This window comes from Polypterus senegalus, chromosome 14 (genome assembly GCF_016835505.1).
Source record: "Polypterus senegalus isolate Bchr_013 chromosome 14, ASM1683550v1, whole genome shotgun sequence".
NCBI lineage: Eukaryota > Metazoa > Chordata > Cladistia > Polypteriformes > Polypteridae > Polypterus > Polypterus senegalus.
Genome location: NC_053167.1, coordinates 57,401,370 through 57,419,811, shown reverse-complemented (window position 1 = coordinate 57,419,811; position 18,442 = coordinate 57,401,370). Strand labels below are relative to the sequence as shown.

The 18,442-nt window shown below is 37.4% G+C and overlaps 1 protein-coding gene across 4 annotated transcripts in view; it reads left to right on the top strand.

The window, feature by feature from the left end:
- asxl1 (ASXL transcriptional regulator 1) overlaps positions 1-18,442 on the top strand; it is a 138,982-nt gene that overhangs the window by 53,121 nt on the left and 67,419 nt on the right. Inside the window, exon 1 of one of the 4 annotated variants that reach the window (XM_039736126.1) lies at positions 3,195-3,238. The exons of the other annotated variants lie outside the window; for them this stretch is intronic. Coding sequence (XP_039592060.1) covers positions 3,210-3,238 — 29 coding nt within the window. The 5' untranslated portion in view covers positions 3,195-3,209. Of the gene's footprint in view, positions 1-3,194; positions 3,239-18,442 lie in introns of those variants that run through there. 4 annotated transcript variants of the gene reach the window in all.

Below are 18,442 nucleotides of genomic sequence, written 5' to 3'. Positions count from 1 at the left end.
CAGTCCCATGGATCTTAAATTTCTGAATAATATGTGCAACTGTAGTCACAGGAACATCAAGCTGCTTCGAGATGGTCTTATAGCCTTTACCTTTGACATGCTTGTCTATATAATTTTCTTTCTAATCTCCTGAGACAACTCTTTCCTTCGCTTCCTCTGGTCCATGTTGAGTGTGGTACACACCATGTCACCAAACAACACAGTGACTACCTGGAGCCCTATATATAGGTCCACTGACTGATTACAAGATTGTAGACACCTGTGATGCTAATTAGTGGACACACCTTGGATTAACATGTCCCTTTGGTCACATTATTTTCAGTCTTTTCTAGGGGTACCATCATTTTTGTCCAGGCCTGTTTCATGAGTTTATTTTTTTAAATAATTCTGTTGAAGCATGGTTGAAAATCAATGTCTGACTTTCATTGGTTAAATTTCATAGAATTTTTATTTATTATTATTTTTGTCTGATTAAAGTTATTTCTGTGACCATTTTCCTGGTCTGATGAGTCTCGATTTCTGTTGAGACATTCAAATGGTAGAGTCAGAATTTGGCGTAAACAGAATGAGAACATGGATCCATCATGCCTTGTTACCACTGTGCAGGCTGGCGGTGGTGGTGTAATGGTGTGGGGATGTTTTCTTGGCACACTTTAGGCCCCTTAGTGCCAATTGGGCATCGTTTAAATGCCACGGGCTACCTGAGCATTGTTTCTGACCATGTCCATCCCTTCATGACCACCATGTACCCATCCTCTGATGGCTACTTCCAGCAGGATAATGCACCATGTCACAAAGCTCGAATCATTTCAAATTGGTTTCTTGAACATGACAATGAGTTCACTGTACTAAAATGGCCCCACAGTCACCAGATCTCAACCCAATAGAGCATCTTTGGGATGTGGTGGAACGGGAGCTTCGTGCCCTGGATGTGCATCCCACAAATCTCCATCAACTGAAAGATGCTATCCTATCAATATGGGCCAACATTTCTAAAGAATGCTTTCAGCACCTTGTTGAATCAATGCCACGTAGAATTAAGGCAGTTCTGAAGGCGAAAGGGGGTCAAACACCGTATTAGTATGGTGTTCCTAATAATCCTTTAGGTGAGTGTATATGTATATATATCAATATGGGGTGCTGTGTGTACATTAATGAGGAAAAAAATTAATTTAAACGATTCCAGCAAATGGCTGCAATATAACAAAGATTGAAAAATTGAAGGGGGTCTGAATACCTTCCATACTCACTGTATATATAATAAAGTGTGTGTGTGTATATATGTATGTATGTATGTGTATATATATATATATATTATATATATATATATATATTTTATGTGTGTATATATAAAATCCTAAGTCTAAAAGTGCAACGCTTTTATGTCCCGTTTTTTGTCACACTTCAAATTGGGCTTATTTTAAAACCTACATATATTTTTTTAGTATCATTCTTTTCAGAATCTATTGAACTTGAATGTGATGATGTTAGTTTTTCAGATTATTATTCCATTTTTAAATTATAATCTAAAAAATATCAAGAACTTGAGTCTTTGCCAAGAGAGTTAACCATGCCCGGGACCAGCAATTAATGACAAAGAGTAGGACAGCTGCTGTACAGACTTTTAAAATGGTAGAAATGGCGTGCGAGATACATTGAGCAAAGAGGAGGTTAAAAAAAAAAAAAAAACTTTGTTTCCCCATTGTATCACTGTCTAAGAGGGGGTTTCGGAGGAGCGACCGCACCTCCTTAGGGTGCGTTCTGCCCCCCCTTTTCACAACGCAAGAGGCAAACTGGCCGCAACTGGGGGTTTCCCCAATATATATAAATATATGTGTGTGTGTGTGTGTGTATATAATACAAACTTTCAAATTTTTAAAGTAAAGGGACCAGTTTGCTCAAGTTACCTTGAATAGACATCTCTTGGTGGATCTTGAAAATAATAAAGATCAGTTTGTCAAAGTGTGCAATTAAGGCATTACATTTTTGATTTTCTAGTTAATATTCTTTTACATCTATCATATTTGCTTACCCGAAGCAGAACCTTTTTTTCTGTGTCCTTTCTAGGGTTGATTCCCGCTTTGTTTCATGTTCTGCAGGAATAGGCTTCTGCCCTCACCTTGACCATTTGTTTTGAAGTTTTTGTGGTTCACACATTGACTGAATGGAATGTTATCTTATCCAGTTTACTTTCTCAGTACAATTTTAACATCACACATGAAGGCGGTTATCTGATAATTACATGGTGGGTGTGGTGGTTTGTAAAACTGTTTGAGTTGGCATAGTGAGCTGTCTGCTATCTGCTCACTCTGTTTATCTATCCTTACTCTTGTACTCTTCAAGTGCTGTTTACAAGTCATATCTCTTTCGTGCTTTGTCCATCTGTCTTTTATTTAATCATTCTGTCTCTTAGTAAGAGACATACTGCTCTTAATGAAGTTTATTATAGGATATTAATGAAATACATTATTTCAAATCTAAAGCACATGTTAGTTTTCTTACATATACTGGTGACCTTTTGGACTAAGACTATTGTGTGTTATTTTGCCCATTAAATGCATGGATTATTCATGTATTTTCTGCTTTATGCATAAACTTTTAGAAATTGCTGTACCTTAAATGTGCATTACTTTGTCCCATTGCTTAAGATGCTGATATTTATTATCTCAAAATGAGTTACCATTTGACACTTTTATGTATGTGTAAATAAAATAAAGAAAAGATTGACCTATCTGACTGTTCAAAAATTGGTTATTTGAATTGGCCATAAAAATCCCAATTGTTGCAACTTTACTGTATGTTGAAGTGTTCACACTAAATTAATATTAATATATTATATTTGACTTCATCTTTTTGTTTTTATTTTTATATCCTTCTTAACAAACAGATTTCGGTTACTGAGCAAAGGACCACGAATATGGTTGATTGCAATCTGTTAATATAGAAAATATTAAGGCAGCCTTTTCCATGCCCATTTAAATTCTCAGACAAATGTACATTTATGTGAAATTTTGTAGACTTCTGTGATATTGATAGAAGACTACTAATTGTAGTGTATGTGGATTTTGTTTTCTTAAATTTAAATTTAAAATGCCCAAGAAATTCAGGTCATTTAACTGTAGGTAACTAGATTATATTTTCTTTTTGTTTTGTTCATATATCTATTTATTTAATCAATGTTGTTTTTCTTTTTGCAATGTCAATGCTGCATGGCAACTACTGAATTTGGAAATAGAAGGTAAGATATGAAAAAAAAAAATGTTGAATGTTATAAAATATTGAAAGTCATGCTGTTAATGTAATGTTGTACACAAATTGTCTAGTACACATCAAAGTACACATTCTCTACCCAAAAATTAATTATATTTCTTTAATATGTTACTTCCCACTGCAAAGTACATGGGGTTTATTGAAAAATTTCCATGGAAAAAAGAAAAAGAAAATCTCTCATAAGGGATTGACTATTGATTTGAATACCCTCCTCTCCTGTCATTTTTTAATCAAGAATGCTGCCTTCAATTCAAAATGTCCTTCCTGTGTGTCTTTTAGTTTTTTTGTTTATGTCTGCGCAAATAACTCCAGAAGCAACTATTAAACAGTATTTTAGCAAAAAAGCATTTATTTTGCACATTTTGAACAAGCAAGTGGATATAACAGATGTGTGGGTTATGCAACACAAGTAACATGAGATTTTTTTTTCTTTCAATGGACGCTTTTGATTTACAGTATGTCACTATTGACTTCTGTTATGTCATAAACTTCTTTCTCTCCATTCAGTATGAAAACCTCAGATTAAATTTGTTCCTTGGCCATCAATGCAAAGTACAAGGGATACTTCTTACATAAAAATATTGTGATGCTTTTAAGTTAACATATAAAAAAAATATAATTTTTAGGTGGAGTATTTCTTTAATGCAAAGGGATGCAAATAAGTCCTGAAGATATTTTTTGTGAGCTTTGTAAATTTCCTTTTATTAGATTTATTTAGCAAATTTGCATTTGGAATTTAGTTTTGCCATTTCCCCCAAAAATGAAGGTGTAGTTTTTTGCACTTTTAGGCACAGATTTACTAAAAATAATAAAACTTGATTTTATAGGGTAAATTATTGCCAAATGTTTGTTTTGGTCTGAGCTCTGTTTTACCTATATAAAACTGGAGTACAAAAAAGAAACGTAAGTTGTACTTCATTACTTTCAGACAGTTGTAGAGCATAGCTATGTGTAATTTGGCTTCTGTTGTGTGGCATTACTATGCATCCTTGAACACCTGCTACACGTGCCTTTCTTGTTCTGTTCCTATTTGTCCCAAAAATTCTCCTCTGTGATTTAGCGTAGTGACCCTTTTTCAAAGCCTCATTGAAGTCAAATATTTTAGCTGTGTATCTTACTTGGAGCTCTGCTAACACTTGGCTGTCTTACATTACCAGAAAACACTGCTTTGGTCCAAAAAAGGCAGCTTGGTGTGGCCCTGTTTGTTTGACTCAAAAGGTTCAATGATAAAACGATTGTAGCATTTTAAAATCAGATAGACCTCAGAAAGCAGTGGACTGTGGTGTTTTATTATGGACAAAGTCGATCAATGCTTTTTCTAGCCTGAACATTTTTAATTGTGCCACATTTATCCTAGCTGCCAGTAAAGCCAGTGCACTTTCCATAGCTTATTTGTTGTATGCTTCCTCAGAATTCTGATTCTCTGGTTAGTGTCTAACTGTAGTATATTTCTAACCAAATAGTTAAGATGACAGAGAAGTCATATTTAGAACAGACACACGTGAGTTGTAAATGGTAGTGACCCCAGGTTAGTTATTTTTAGAATCAAATAAGCACTGTTTTATACCAGTGTTCCTTGGAAAAACATCTCCTTTTAAATATTCAAAGGTTTCCAGCCAATGACAGCAAGGACAGACTCTCAGCCCAAGAAGAGTGAGCAAATCTATTGTACTCTCATGAATCTAGGCCATACCGGCTGATACTGCCCCATTACACATTATTAGTCTGCATTGCAGTGGACCTCAACATGAACACGGTTTATTCCCTTTTAATGATCAAGGTCTGAAATGATTAAAATGACCCTTCTCTGACAGTTAACTTTAGTACATAAAATATCAGTTTACATATGGATAAATTTCATACATACTCCATGTTCTCCCTAGCGTCGAGCACCCGGCTGTCATCTCGCATGACCTTCTGAGATGACAGTCGCAAATCTACAGGCACATGCAGATCTAATGATCTGCACAAATGGCAAGGGACGAGCGAGCGGGTGGGTTGGTTAATATTTTAGAAGCAGGATCGCAAGTGGCGAGGGGAGAGGTGCGTGACGGGATCTTGCCGATCACTCGATGCTAATAGCAGGTATGAGGCGGAGCGGAGTTCACAAGCAAAGAGTATGGGGAGGTGGACTTTTGAGAGGGGAATGTACATGGTAATAGCGGGGGTAGAGCAGCTTAATACAGTAGCAAGGAGTATGGAGAGGTGGGCAGGCGAGAGGGGGCTGTACATGCTAATAGCGGGAGCTGAGTGGCAGTTCACAATCAAAGAGGATGTGGAGGTGGGCGGGCAAGAAGAGGACTGATAAGATAAAAAATAGACTTGTGGATCCAGCCTGTCAGATATCAGAAAAAGGGCCTCCACAAGTGACGTGTCTGTTCTCAGTGTCAGTGCAGTCTTTGTATTGCTGCTAAATGCTGTATTACTGCTATCTTCTTGTTCAGTACATAGCAAACCAATATATAGCACTCACTGTGGTTCCTGTTAAAGTGACTCCCTCTGCTGTTTTTATATTTGCTCATACTGAGGTTTTTGCTAAAGTGACCCCATCTGCCGTTCTTATATTTGCTCATATTTGGACCTGCATCCATATTGCAAAAAGTGTGCAGAAACCCTTGCAGCATACACTGTGTCCTGAGCAAAAGTTTTGTCACTGAATTGTTGAGGGTTTTGTTAAAGTGACCCATTTGCCATTCCTTTTTTGTTCATATCTTGCCCTGCAGTAGTGCAAGTGTGCATTGAATATCCAACAGGCTCTCACTTTCCCAGTGAAGTCTTATTTCATAAGTACTTTTAATTTTTTCCAAACGTTTTACCAACATGAGCAAAAAAAGTGTTCAGAAAACACTGCTCAGTTATTTCAGAAAAGAGACGCTACAAACCAACGAAGGTGCAGTGTCAACTCCTGATTTGGTAATTTCAGACAAAGACATTGCAGAGGCTGGTCCATCAGGGGAAATCTCTTCCGCACACCCTTTGCCAATTGATAAATCTAAGCACCGCTTATTTGTCATAAACAAACAATGGTTTAAAGATTTTGATTGGCTAATGGTCAAAGAAAATGGTATGTGGTGCTCATTTTGAATGAAATATTCAAACAAACACACCCAAAGGAGAGAGTTACCTTGGGTAAACGTGCCATGCACGAGAATTCGAAAAGAAAGCTTGCTGGACCATGAAAAAAATAAAACGCACATTGAGTCTTCTGTTGACCTTTTAGGAAAGTGTGTACTAGAGCAAACTGGAATCGTTCAAAGTGAAAGATCTGTATCTGTGTTAAATAACTTATAGAGATATGCCTTTGTGGGAGCTTTAAGATCCATGCATTGGTTGGCAAAAAATGAGTTGCCACATACAACGTTGTTTGAAAAGCTGTTGGAACACTGTAAAGAAATGGGTTGTTCCTTTTTACAACATCTCAATGTTGATAAAAATGCACATTACACCTCTGAAAGAATAATGCAAGAGCTGCTGGATATCTTAGCATCATAAATAAAATCTAACATACTGAAAAATATACACGCTGAAAATTTTTTCAGTATTCTGTGTGATGAAACCACAGACATCTCATTTGTTGCTGATAGAGTTGTATCGTTTAGGGGCTTCATGGTGTTTCCAGTCCTCTTACTTTTGACTTTTTTTTTTTTTAGTAGCAGAGAAATGAGACACAAGGAGCCCTCTTGCGCCAAGAATTTATAATCTTTATGGTCCCGTGACCCAGTTTTGCCTTTTTAAGTTCATTCATGACCCACTAACAGCAATTGCAAACCACCCTTTGGTGAAACAAGAATGATTATGTCATCCATGGTGAAACAAGCTCGCTTAGAAATGGGGAAGCATCTTAACAGCACTGCCAATGACTTAAGTAAATCAAAAAACGGCAACCTCACCACACATCAGGGGAGTACAACAGTGGTTAAGAAATACTTCCTTACAAAGACCCGGCATGCAGATGCTGAGACTCAAAGATCAGTTTGTATTGCTCTGTATGTCTACCAGTGACCCACACCAGACTCGCAGAGCCTCGGTTTGCAATGCCATCTACACTTTGTGACTTCCCTGATGGCCAAATAGCCATTCCCAAATTAAACAGCAAGTCAGCTCTTGACTGTACTATTTAAATTCATCTGAGGTTCATTACAAAATTTTAAAACATTGAAAGATGGCATTGTAATGCCTTTGAGAAACCCAAGCATTAATAATACAATATTTAAATATTTATGTCATTCATACACATTGCCCCATTTTGTAATTGAAAGGCAAAAGACAAAGTATAGAAATCCAAATTAGGTTATGAAATTGTGTTCCATGAAGCTAAAATGATTAAATATGGAAAATTCTATGTCAGTAAACCTTCAACAGCAAGTTGCACAGAGATACAGTATATATATTAATGTATAAGAAACACTTCCGAGACATTTTAGAATCAACCGTGGTGTGCTTCTGTCCACAGGTTCTACAAAGTGTTTTAAATTACCAGAGAATATAATGTTTAGAAATGAAGGGCCTGAGGCCTCGTATAAACGGTGCGTATGCACAAAAATGTTGTTTAATGCTGTTTCCACACTCGCATCACGATGTATAAAACCTAAACTTGGCGTAAAGCCACGCACATTTTGACAGCAGCTAAATGCTTGGCGTACGCAAGATCTATGCTCGGTTTTCCAAACTGGCGGCACCCTGCATCAAAGCAGTGCTACTGTTCCTGTGTGTTTCCCTTTCTTTTTTAGATCCACATCCCTGATGCGGCTTTATGAAATACACTAAAATTAACCGTATATTGTTTATTAGTTTAAGGCATCTACTTGTACTTGACGTGTAACAGTATAATGGTCCACTGAATGGCCAAACTATTCTAAATACCATAGCTGCTTTAGCATTGTTACTCTCTCTGCACCACCTGCTTCTTCTTTCAGCTGCTCCCGTTAGGGGTTGCCACAGCGGATCATCTTTTTCCATATTACTCGTACTGCATCACTCTGAGTATTGATATCACTGTATCTGAGTGGGGAATCACAGCTCTACACCAGCTGATCAGAAAGAGAGTTACTGGTATACAGCATCGAGCATACGCTGCCTCAGCCATACTGCCTATTTGAACTTCTCTCATATGGCAAATGCTTCAGAGCCTTTCCTGTACTGACCTTGTGATTCAGAAACAGTTTCATGCCAAGAACTATGAATGCAATCAATCAGTCCATCAAGTCCTCCTTGTAGAACTGTTTGTAGTAAATACAATTACCTCACTGTAAACTTGCAATACAGTTATAATATTGCACAACCTGAGCCACTTTATAAAGTGCGTATTTACATGTGTTGACAATATAAATTTTAAGATTAAATACAGCAAAATATGTTTGTTACATTATACAGATAAAATGTTAACATTTAAATAATATATATATTAATAATTGAATGTGTGAGGACATGGTGTCACAGCGCTAGCAAAGGGCTAACGGTTCAGGGATTGTACCTGCCTCGTGTTGTGTTCTTGCTGGGGCTGGTGTGACACTGGAAGGATCGATGGATAGTATAATTAAACATGTACTACAAAGATATTTCAGTGTTCCTTAAAAGTTTTGAAGCATTAGAGTTCTAAGCTTACAGATGGCTTAACGTCTGTTAATGAGCTGATTGTGTGGCGATTGGGTAATTGGAGAAAGAAAAGGAAGGACAGGAATTAGGGGTTAGTATGTTTGAAAGAGACAGTACTTGTGCAATAAATTATTTCATCGAAGGTTGTGCAGCAAGCATCTTGCATGAGGCAGGAACATATCTCTGGATGGGGAGCCAGTTCGTCACTATCACTGCGCCACCGTGTTCCAATTTTTGATACATGCTTTAATTGATATGATATTAAAACTGAAATAATAGCAAGTGTACATCTCAGTATTTAAATTACTCGGATAACTGTAATATCATGAATGTAATAGATTCTGTGTCCTGTCAGAGGAAGCGAAAGCCAGTTTAAGATGCACGTAGTGATTCACACACACAGAGCACATAGAAGAACATATACAAAACAAAGAATTTAACGTGCTACTTTAGTTTTGATGGGATTTGAGAAACTAGTAAATTAAACGATTTTAAGATTAAGTTTATGATGTTCTACTTTAATGACAAAATAAACTATGTGATTTAAAGTGGAAATTTCAAGATTAAAGTTCCGTGCTATTTTCCTGCTGTGTCCCTATTTTTTTTTCTTTTCTCTGTACCCCAATAAGCTTTCATATGACACTCAAGACGGTGGGCTACGACTCGCCTTTTCACGGCGATGTTGATATCTGACAACTTCTTTTTTTATTTCGGGTACTGTGCAACTTAGTGAACTTGAGCTTTCGAGTTTCTCCGACACACTGTGTCACTCGATCAACTTCCTTTTGTTGTTTATACCACTGTTTAAACCAACAAATAGTATGTTTTTACTTGCCTCCACTTGGTATTCGCTGAATTTCTTCAATTTTACCCTGTGCTTTTGCCTTTGCCTTTTCACAGAACACTGAGCTTAAGGGCTATTTATATTGATTTGCATATTCAAAGAGGCGTAATTCTGGGAGGAGTTTGGGAGTGGCAGCAGGCATGTGCACGTGCATTCCTTTTCGCACAGACCGTTATTTATGGAACGGAATAATGTGGAAGTTGGCGTACGCACAGATTTATGTATCTGGATTTTTTTGTGCGTATGAACATTTCTGCTTTTGTCCATATGCCATGTTTTAGTGTGAATTCTATGTAGCAGCATTATGTATGAGGTCCCTCGTCATTTTGGTATATTTCATGACAATCTTTGTACTACTGTATATTGTATGATAATAAAGAGTAAGAGTAAATCCATAGTGTTCTATTTTAACTAGTGAGATACAAAAACCCCACAAAAGACAGTGTTTTACTTGTGGATCTGCCAGTAAAATAGAAACTTTCATTATAAAAATTGTGGGTATGGGCAGGTACTTACACTGATAAATTGAAGGCAGAGATTTGTGGTTAGATTTAATGCGTCAAAAGTCTGTTTTCAACATCCTTGCAGGTTCATCCAGAGTATGTCTATTCTTTGAAAATCCATTGGATGAGGTAGCTTGATTTGTATGCCAGTTCAGCTTACTGCTTCACCATTGTGCAAACCATTTGCATAAATTTGTTTTTCTTTGCATCGGGTGCCTTTTTGTACATTGCTCACAAAACAGAGAATCTTGGAAAGGCAGGTTTTCAGAGTTGTAACAATTTGTCCCGCCACGCTGAAACGAGATGATTGCTGCCGCTAACCTGTCCTAAGTGGCAGCAGATGATAAAAGGATAGGCCAATATCACACCCCAATAAATCCTCCATATATCCCTTATTCTACAAGGTTCAGTTACCCCTGATGCCAGCGCATTTGTAGTCCACAAAAAAAAATGAATGGGCAATCTCTATAATCACATGAGGAATATATTACAGTAATCCTTCCTCGATCGCGGGGGTTGCGTTCCAGAACCTATAACCCCCAACCCCCAAGCGATCGGTGGAAATCCACGAAGTAGAAGCCATATGTTTTTATGGTTATTTTTATATATTTTAAGCCCTTATAAACTCTCCCACACTGTTAACATTATTAGAGCCCTCTAGAAATGAAATTAAACTTTTGACTAAAGGGTATTAACTGTGCTCCATGACAAGACAGAGATGACAGTTCTTTCTCACAATTAAAAGAATGCTATTTTCTCTTCAAAGGACAGGAGCAGAGAATGTCAGAGAGAGAGCGTGAAAGAAAAGCAATCAAAAAATCAATACTTGCTGTTGGGCTTTTAAGTATGCGCAAAGAAGGGAGCAATGTTAAGGTAGTCTTTCAGCATTTTTTAGAGTAGCGTCTCTATCTTCTAGGCAAACAGCCTCTGTGCAAACAGCCCCTCTGCTCACACTCCCTCCATCAGGCGCAGAGAATGTCAGAGAGAGTGAGAGAGAAAAGCAAACAATCAAGCACCGCTTGGGAGCACATCGTATATCATTGAGGAGTTTTATTTAATACGTAATACATGCTCTGATTGGGTAGCTTCTAAGCCATCCGCCAATAGCATCCCTTGTATGAAATCAACTGGGCAAACAAACTGAGGAAGCATGTACCATAAATTAAAAGACCCACTGTCTGCAGAAATCCATGAACCAGCGAAAAATCCGTGATATATATTTAGATATGCTTACATTTAGAAGCCGCGAAAGTTGAAGTGCGATATACCGAGGGATCACTGTACATAAATAAAACAAAAATACAATCCTTTACATATGCCCCCCCACCCCTAAATAACCCTTATGTGTGGAGCAAAATATATATTACACACACACAATAAGAATATTCCTTTCCACAGTTCCCCTTCCAGAGCTTATAAATAAATCCACAGTTCTGACCCGTGATGCCGGCAGGAGAAATGAAGAGTTCTAGCTAGCAATTGTGGACTCTCTGCAACAATCAAATCTTCGCCATAAAAGATATACAGTCCGTCTTGCACCATGATACAGAACAGTAAGTCCTTCGATATAGCTCACCCGAGTCCGTAGGAAATAGCGGAACATTCAATTCCCCGGTCAAAAAGAATTACTTACACACTTCTGACAGGACTGTAAAAGCTCCTGGACTTCGTTACATGGCCCATGCAGTAGCTGAAATGCTTTTTTTTTTATTTTTATTCCCCGTCTTCTTGGCTCTCTTCTCTCTCTTTAAATGACACGCTTTATGCAAATCGCTCCCTGATTTAAAAAAAAGAAACTTTAAGTCCCACCTCTGGGGTGCCGCTTTCAATTTCAGGATGTAAGAACAATCCCCACCACACCCGATCGACAGCAGAAAAACATATGATATTTATGTGGCAGCGCTAAAGCATATCTCTTGTGGTAAAGCAATTTTCGGGATATCAAGCAGTTTTCTAAAGTAGCTGGTAAAACATATTTTTCCCATGTTTTTTCAGTGACACTAGATGATATATGCTAGGATTCCCAAATATCAGAGCCTTAGTAGATTGCACTTTTGTGAGTAACAGAATGGCTAAGCTCAATAAAGCCTTGCTATGTAAAATTATAAATCCTACCATCAATGCACGAGATTGAGCAAACATGAGATATGTTATGGAGGTGAAAGAAAGAAAGTTTGTTCATGTGGTTTAGATAGATAGATAGATACTTTATTAATCCCAAGTTTATGTGGGTGGAATAAGAAAGGGAGGAATCAGAAATGACACTATGATTTTTTTTTTTTGTATCAGAAGATCTGATTAGATCACCGTCAAGAGTGACTGAGAAGAAGGTCATCTTCTTAAGTTGCACTTTAGTGCAAATTTGCAGGAGGTCAGTTTTGTTGGAATTTAATTTTAAAGAGTTCTGCTCCATTCAGGTTTTAATTTCACTGAGGCAAGTTGTGAGCTGAGAAAGCATTGAAACAACCAGTCCATAGCTATGAATAATATGGCCAAAGGGAAATATTTAGATACAGAAGAGCAGAGGGCCAAGGACAGAGCTCTGAGGAACCCAGTTGTGTGACTGGCACTTAGCTGGATCTGCTGTTTGCAAGACTAACAAACTCTTGCCTGAGAGTCACATAGGACTTAAACCACGAGTGCAGTGCCAGAGATACCCAGCATGTTCTTCATTCTGGACGGAAGAATGTCATGTCTGATGGTATCAAATGCTGCACTAAGATCTAACAGAATTTATATGGTGGTTTGTCCAGAGTCTGCTAATATAAGCAAATCATTGGTTACCCGAAACAGAGTAGTTTCATAGCTGTGCTGTGCCCTGAGACCAGACTGAAATGGTTCCATCAAATTATTAGAAGTTAAGTAATTGGTGAGTTGGGAGGCTACTACATGCTCAAGAACTTTTGGCAGAAAAGATGAGACCAGACTTTAACACTGGGGTTTCAGAAGCGATTTTAAAAGTGGCTGGCACAAAGCCAGTGTCAAGGGATGTATTTATTATTGTCATAGCAGTCAGGATTATAGCATAAAGGTAGACTTTAAGAATTGTTTTGGGGATGAGGTTCAGTACACAAGTAGTCGGCTTTGTCTTGCAAAGCAGGTCGTTAACAAATGCAGATGTGACTGGTGAAAATTTAGAAAAGAGCTGGATGGAGTGAGAAGACAGGGAAAGATATAAATTAATGATGGATTTATGTTTATTCAGATTATTTAAATTTTTTATTTTATTGCAGAAAACAGTGGAGGAATGTTTCAGACTTCGGTAAAGAAGGTAATTGGGTCAGATGCAGGTTGAAGTAGTGTATTAACTACAGAGAACAAAACCCTTGGGTTAGCATGGCCACTTTCTTTTATTTTGCCATAATGTATGTTCTTGGCTGCAGTAAGTGCATCCCTGTTAAGCCCGTTGATGGTCAGAGAAATCCTTGATGTGCGCATTGAGACCAGTCTTACATGACATTCTCTCAAGGTGTCCGCTAGTTGCTTTCATAGACCATTTATAATTGTTGTATTGTAAACTGTTTTATTGAGTTAATACTGGTCCTGACAGTGCTAAAACATACTTTTACATACAATAATCAGAATGATGCAGGATTGTTGGCACCAACTATGATCATATTATACCGTACATAATGCTTTGAAAAAAGCTGTAGATTTAGCCACAACCTTTAACTTTATGGGATGTGTAACACAATGTGTCCCATTTTAAAATATTTACAATGCATTTATTAATATTGCTGTTTTACATTTCACCAAGACTTGCTGTCTCTGGCATTTTAAAAAAGTTAAAGGAAGTCCACAAGCCAGAGCTGTAACTTTGCAATTAATACTGGCACACCTAAGGCCACTTCCATACTACTATGTTTGACTCCATTTTTTGCCCTTTGTCCACTGTACACTGACATTTTCAACCAATGAAACTTAAAGATTTTTCTTAATTCTCTCCTGAGCCGAAGACTTTAGAGAACATTGGTTCAGCATTTCAGTTTGGACATGTAAAAACTACGATTTTTGAAAATGCAGACTTCATCGCGGTCTGGTTTGTTTGTGCATGTAATGTAAATGAAAAAGTAGCAGTATGCATGTTGCCTAAGACCGATGAGGTGCAGCTTTCATCACGACCTGCACTTCCAACTAGATGTATGCTGAGCTCTTTTCATTAATTGGGATGTGTGTGTGTGCGTTTGCCCTGCAGTGGTCTGGTGCCCTGCCCAGAGTTTGTTCCTGCCTTGCGCCCTGTGTTGGCTGGGATTGGCTCCAGAAGACCCCTGTGACCCTATGTTAGGATATAGTGGGTTGATTAATGGATGACGAGACTAAATAGTTGGAAGTGTAGCAAGCTCCATAAACTACATGGTTTCACATGACATCTTAAATTGAATTTCACACTCTTCTTTCTAGATGCGCACATACCTTACACATCTTTTTTACAATATTTAGAATTGTGTTGACAGCTATACTGAATGCACATGTCACAAAATATGTTGGAAAAATGTCTACATTTGTCTGTGCTTTTTGTTTTTTAGTGATATCGGACAAGCCTATTAACTGCCTTACTTTGACATATATATATATAATTCACTAAGGGCACGCAAGACAGTGAGTGCAAGCAAGCCCCGCCTGCCAACTCTAAGACCATGGGATACACTCGACAGAGCCCCGCCCGCCAACACTAACCCTCCTACCGCGTCAAGGGATACGCACGCCAGAGCCACGCACGCCAACTGTAACCGTCCTCCCGAGTCCAGCATCGCTCTCGAGGCATGCAACAACTCACCAAACACGGCCTCAGTCGCTTTCGTCTGTGCAAAAGTCCACGTGCACCTCTGAGCCTCGTTGACTTTACACCGCACGCAAGACAGAGAGCCACGATCACCAACTCACAGACCATGGGATACTCACGCATTTAGTGTATAAATGGATATAAATAATTGCATATATAAACGATTCACAAAAATCTGTTGTATGTAAACGATACTGTTTAAACCGTTATTGTTTTTTCATCAGAAAGCCTGGTTTCCACGTCCATCTGTATTAGTTTAAATTGCACTTTTACCACTCGCAATAGGGCGGATGCGCTGACTTATCGTGTCGACTGGGCAACACTGTGAATGTGGCGTCTGTCTATATGTATCTGTTTTCCGTAGCCTGCTACAGGAAGGTACTCTCTCGACCATTGACATTGGTTTCGCTCCTTGCTATTTTCGTTATACTGCGATGGTGGTTTCCTAAGCCTTTGTTATACTGAATTCCTCTCTCACTGTTTTCCGTTCCTATTCTTATACGGCTTCGGCTAGTTTATAAATAATTTTGCTTGATTTTCCCCAAAACAGTAGTAGGTGAGCTTCATCGTGAATCAGTCAAAAAATTATTTTAACTTCTGTTATTTTACAGAAGTTAACATTAGGATTTTGCTTTGTACATTGAAGTTAGAATATATCCTGTTGTTTATGGTAATACCATAGTTGAATTGTTTAATCACAAAACTCTAACTTAATGTAATTACAGAAAGTCTATGAAGTTTCTAAACATAAGCATGTGATCTGTTTTAATGTAACAGATTCAAATTTTATGTAAAACTTAGTTGTATGTGATAACTTTTATTAAAGAGTATAAATTTAGTAATGAAGAGTACATTTGGGAAATGTAATTTAATGTAGGAGCTTAAACAATTAAAAGTATGGTAAAATATCCGTAATCAATGGACTTTTTTTGTAAATGCTACCTTGCTAAGCTTGAAATATATCTAAACACTTTTTTGCTCCTCCAGAATTACATAGCTAGAGGTTACTTATTATTATTATTATTATTATTATTAATAGAATTATTATTACTTAGGGGTAATTTACATACATCATCAAGATTGCTTTATTTGTTAAACATTCATAATTTTGTTTGCATATTATCATGTGTTTTACATACGTGAACGAAAAAAAATGGTATAGGCATGTTTTGCATAAGCGTCAGGCCCAATGGTGTTGACACGTCTTCTCCTAGCTTCATAATGGTGTCACGTAAGAAACGTATCTCATCAGCAGTGATGATGAAGTGAATCAGTCTTCAGTAAAAATGAAATGGACAGTGAAACAGAAAGTGATTCTGGAAATCTAAAAGTGACACTCACACATGCTGTTCATATTACTTTTATTATTCATCATTGTTATTTGCATTATTATTGTACTATCTGCACTTCTGGCTTTGTACTTTTAGTTTTTGTGCGTTTTACAATAGAAAGATAAGATTTAATAAAAATTTAATTTTTCAAGCCAAAAATTGCAATTCATTTTACATTTTTTTGAGGAAAAAATGTAAAGGTAAGGAGATTAAACAAATTATTTCAAAAGGAAAGTGGATATAGCCATACATTTTCCCCCCTTCCCATACTCCTCAGAAGAAGAGGGTGGTGCTGGAACAGACCTGATTTGCAGTCACCTGTTGAAGGTGTCGGTTATTCACTAAGGATCCTGTTTGTATTTTTTCCCTTGCATAATTTTAGTGGTATCCCTGTTGATGTTCATATCAGAACTTACTACTACTTTTTAACTGCACTGACAGTGGGGTACAGTTTCTGCTGTCACAAAATATGATTATTGAGTGTAGCTACATGTGAAGTGTTCTTTGGTTATGTGTTGCAATCTTTACTTATTTAAATTTTCTTAAAATGGTGGTGCGCATTATACATGAGACATAATTTCAAAGCAATAATTTATTGCATAAATCAACATAAAATATCAGTTGCTGCGTGCAGTGCGCTGTCATTATGTGTTCACCTCCTCTGGTTACTGCGCCAGCAGTTGTGCAGCGGGAGCAACAAGCACATACTGGGCTGTTTTCTGGAAAGTACACAAAGCAGTGGTTTCACAAATAATTGAACATAAAATGTCTGTTGCTGTTTCTGTGGCCACTCTTGCTGCATGTTCACCATATCTGGCTATAGCAACAGTGACTATGTGGGAGCGGCATCGGTGGATGAGCAGTGGCAGCAAAGGTTGCAGTGCGACACAGTCTAGTTTGTACCGCTTGTCATTGTAAGTGGCACTCCTCCCAGGCGAATGTTGCCATGAGTGCATCAGCTGCCGATCAGCTGATGCTGGAACCTCGTTTTTGATCTCAATCTCCAGTTCACTTGCACTAAAATCAGAGTCTGACATGTTAGAGTCCAATTCAGAATAAAAAAAATATATGCAAAACATCACCCACTTAGAATTTTGCTTTGCATAGTCACTTCTCTCTCTCTCGCCAGATGTTGATACTGTTTTTGCTCTTCACTAGTCCCGCACACACAGGGATCAGATGTCACAAGTCAATGAGTTCTAACATTGCTCCAATCAAAGACTGCCTACCCATATAAAAGCGAGTTTTCTTTCTGATGTTTACACTTGATTATCGCCCTCACCCCTCCTGTCAACAAAAGTCAGTATCCACCCTAAAAATCTTGAAAAGTTAAAGACGGGCATTATCAGTGAATTTCTTTGTTTACCTGAAAATTTTGTGCTAAATTGACATGCACATTATACACAAGTGCACATTATATGCAACATTTTACACTAAAACTGGGATAAAGTAAGTCATTCTGTTAAGCATTAATGGTACATTTCGTTTTAAATGTTAGTTTCTGTGGAAAGGCTAGCCCCCTTCTGGGGCTGAATTTCCTATGCTCACCATAGTTTCACATCACTGTTTCAGTGTTGACATGAGCACTCATAACCTTTGAATAACTGTGGAGTAATTTTCATACTCTGTATGTTTTTGGGCAGCAACCCATGAGATGAATAGCTTGTATTGACAACAAAGAAAGATTTTATGTAACTGAGACACCGTGGATTCTGTCAAGATGTACATATAGAAAATATTTTCCTCTAGTCTACTTTAAGTACAGTATTGTTCTCCAAAACCTGTTTTTTTGCACTATAGTACTGTACATTTCTTTTGGATGGCTTTTTGATGTAAAGTCTATTTTACTGTCCTGTTTTTTTTGTTTACATTTTGAACTAAATCCTTATATATCCATATTCAAGAAAAATGATAGAAATCAATGTCTTCATTCTTCATTAGAAAATTATCAGAAATTGCTCAACGTAAATAAAATGTCAGCAAAACATTAAAGCTTAATAATAATAATAATAATAATAAATAATAATAATAACAAAATTATTATACTGTATGTTTACTTTTCCAGGTGGTCAAACAGTGTGTAATTTTTTGCATATTTTTTTTTTGTGTTTTTTCA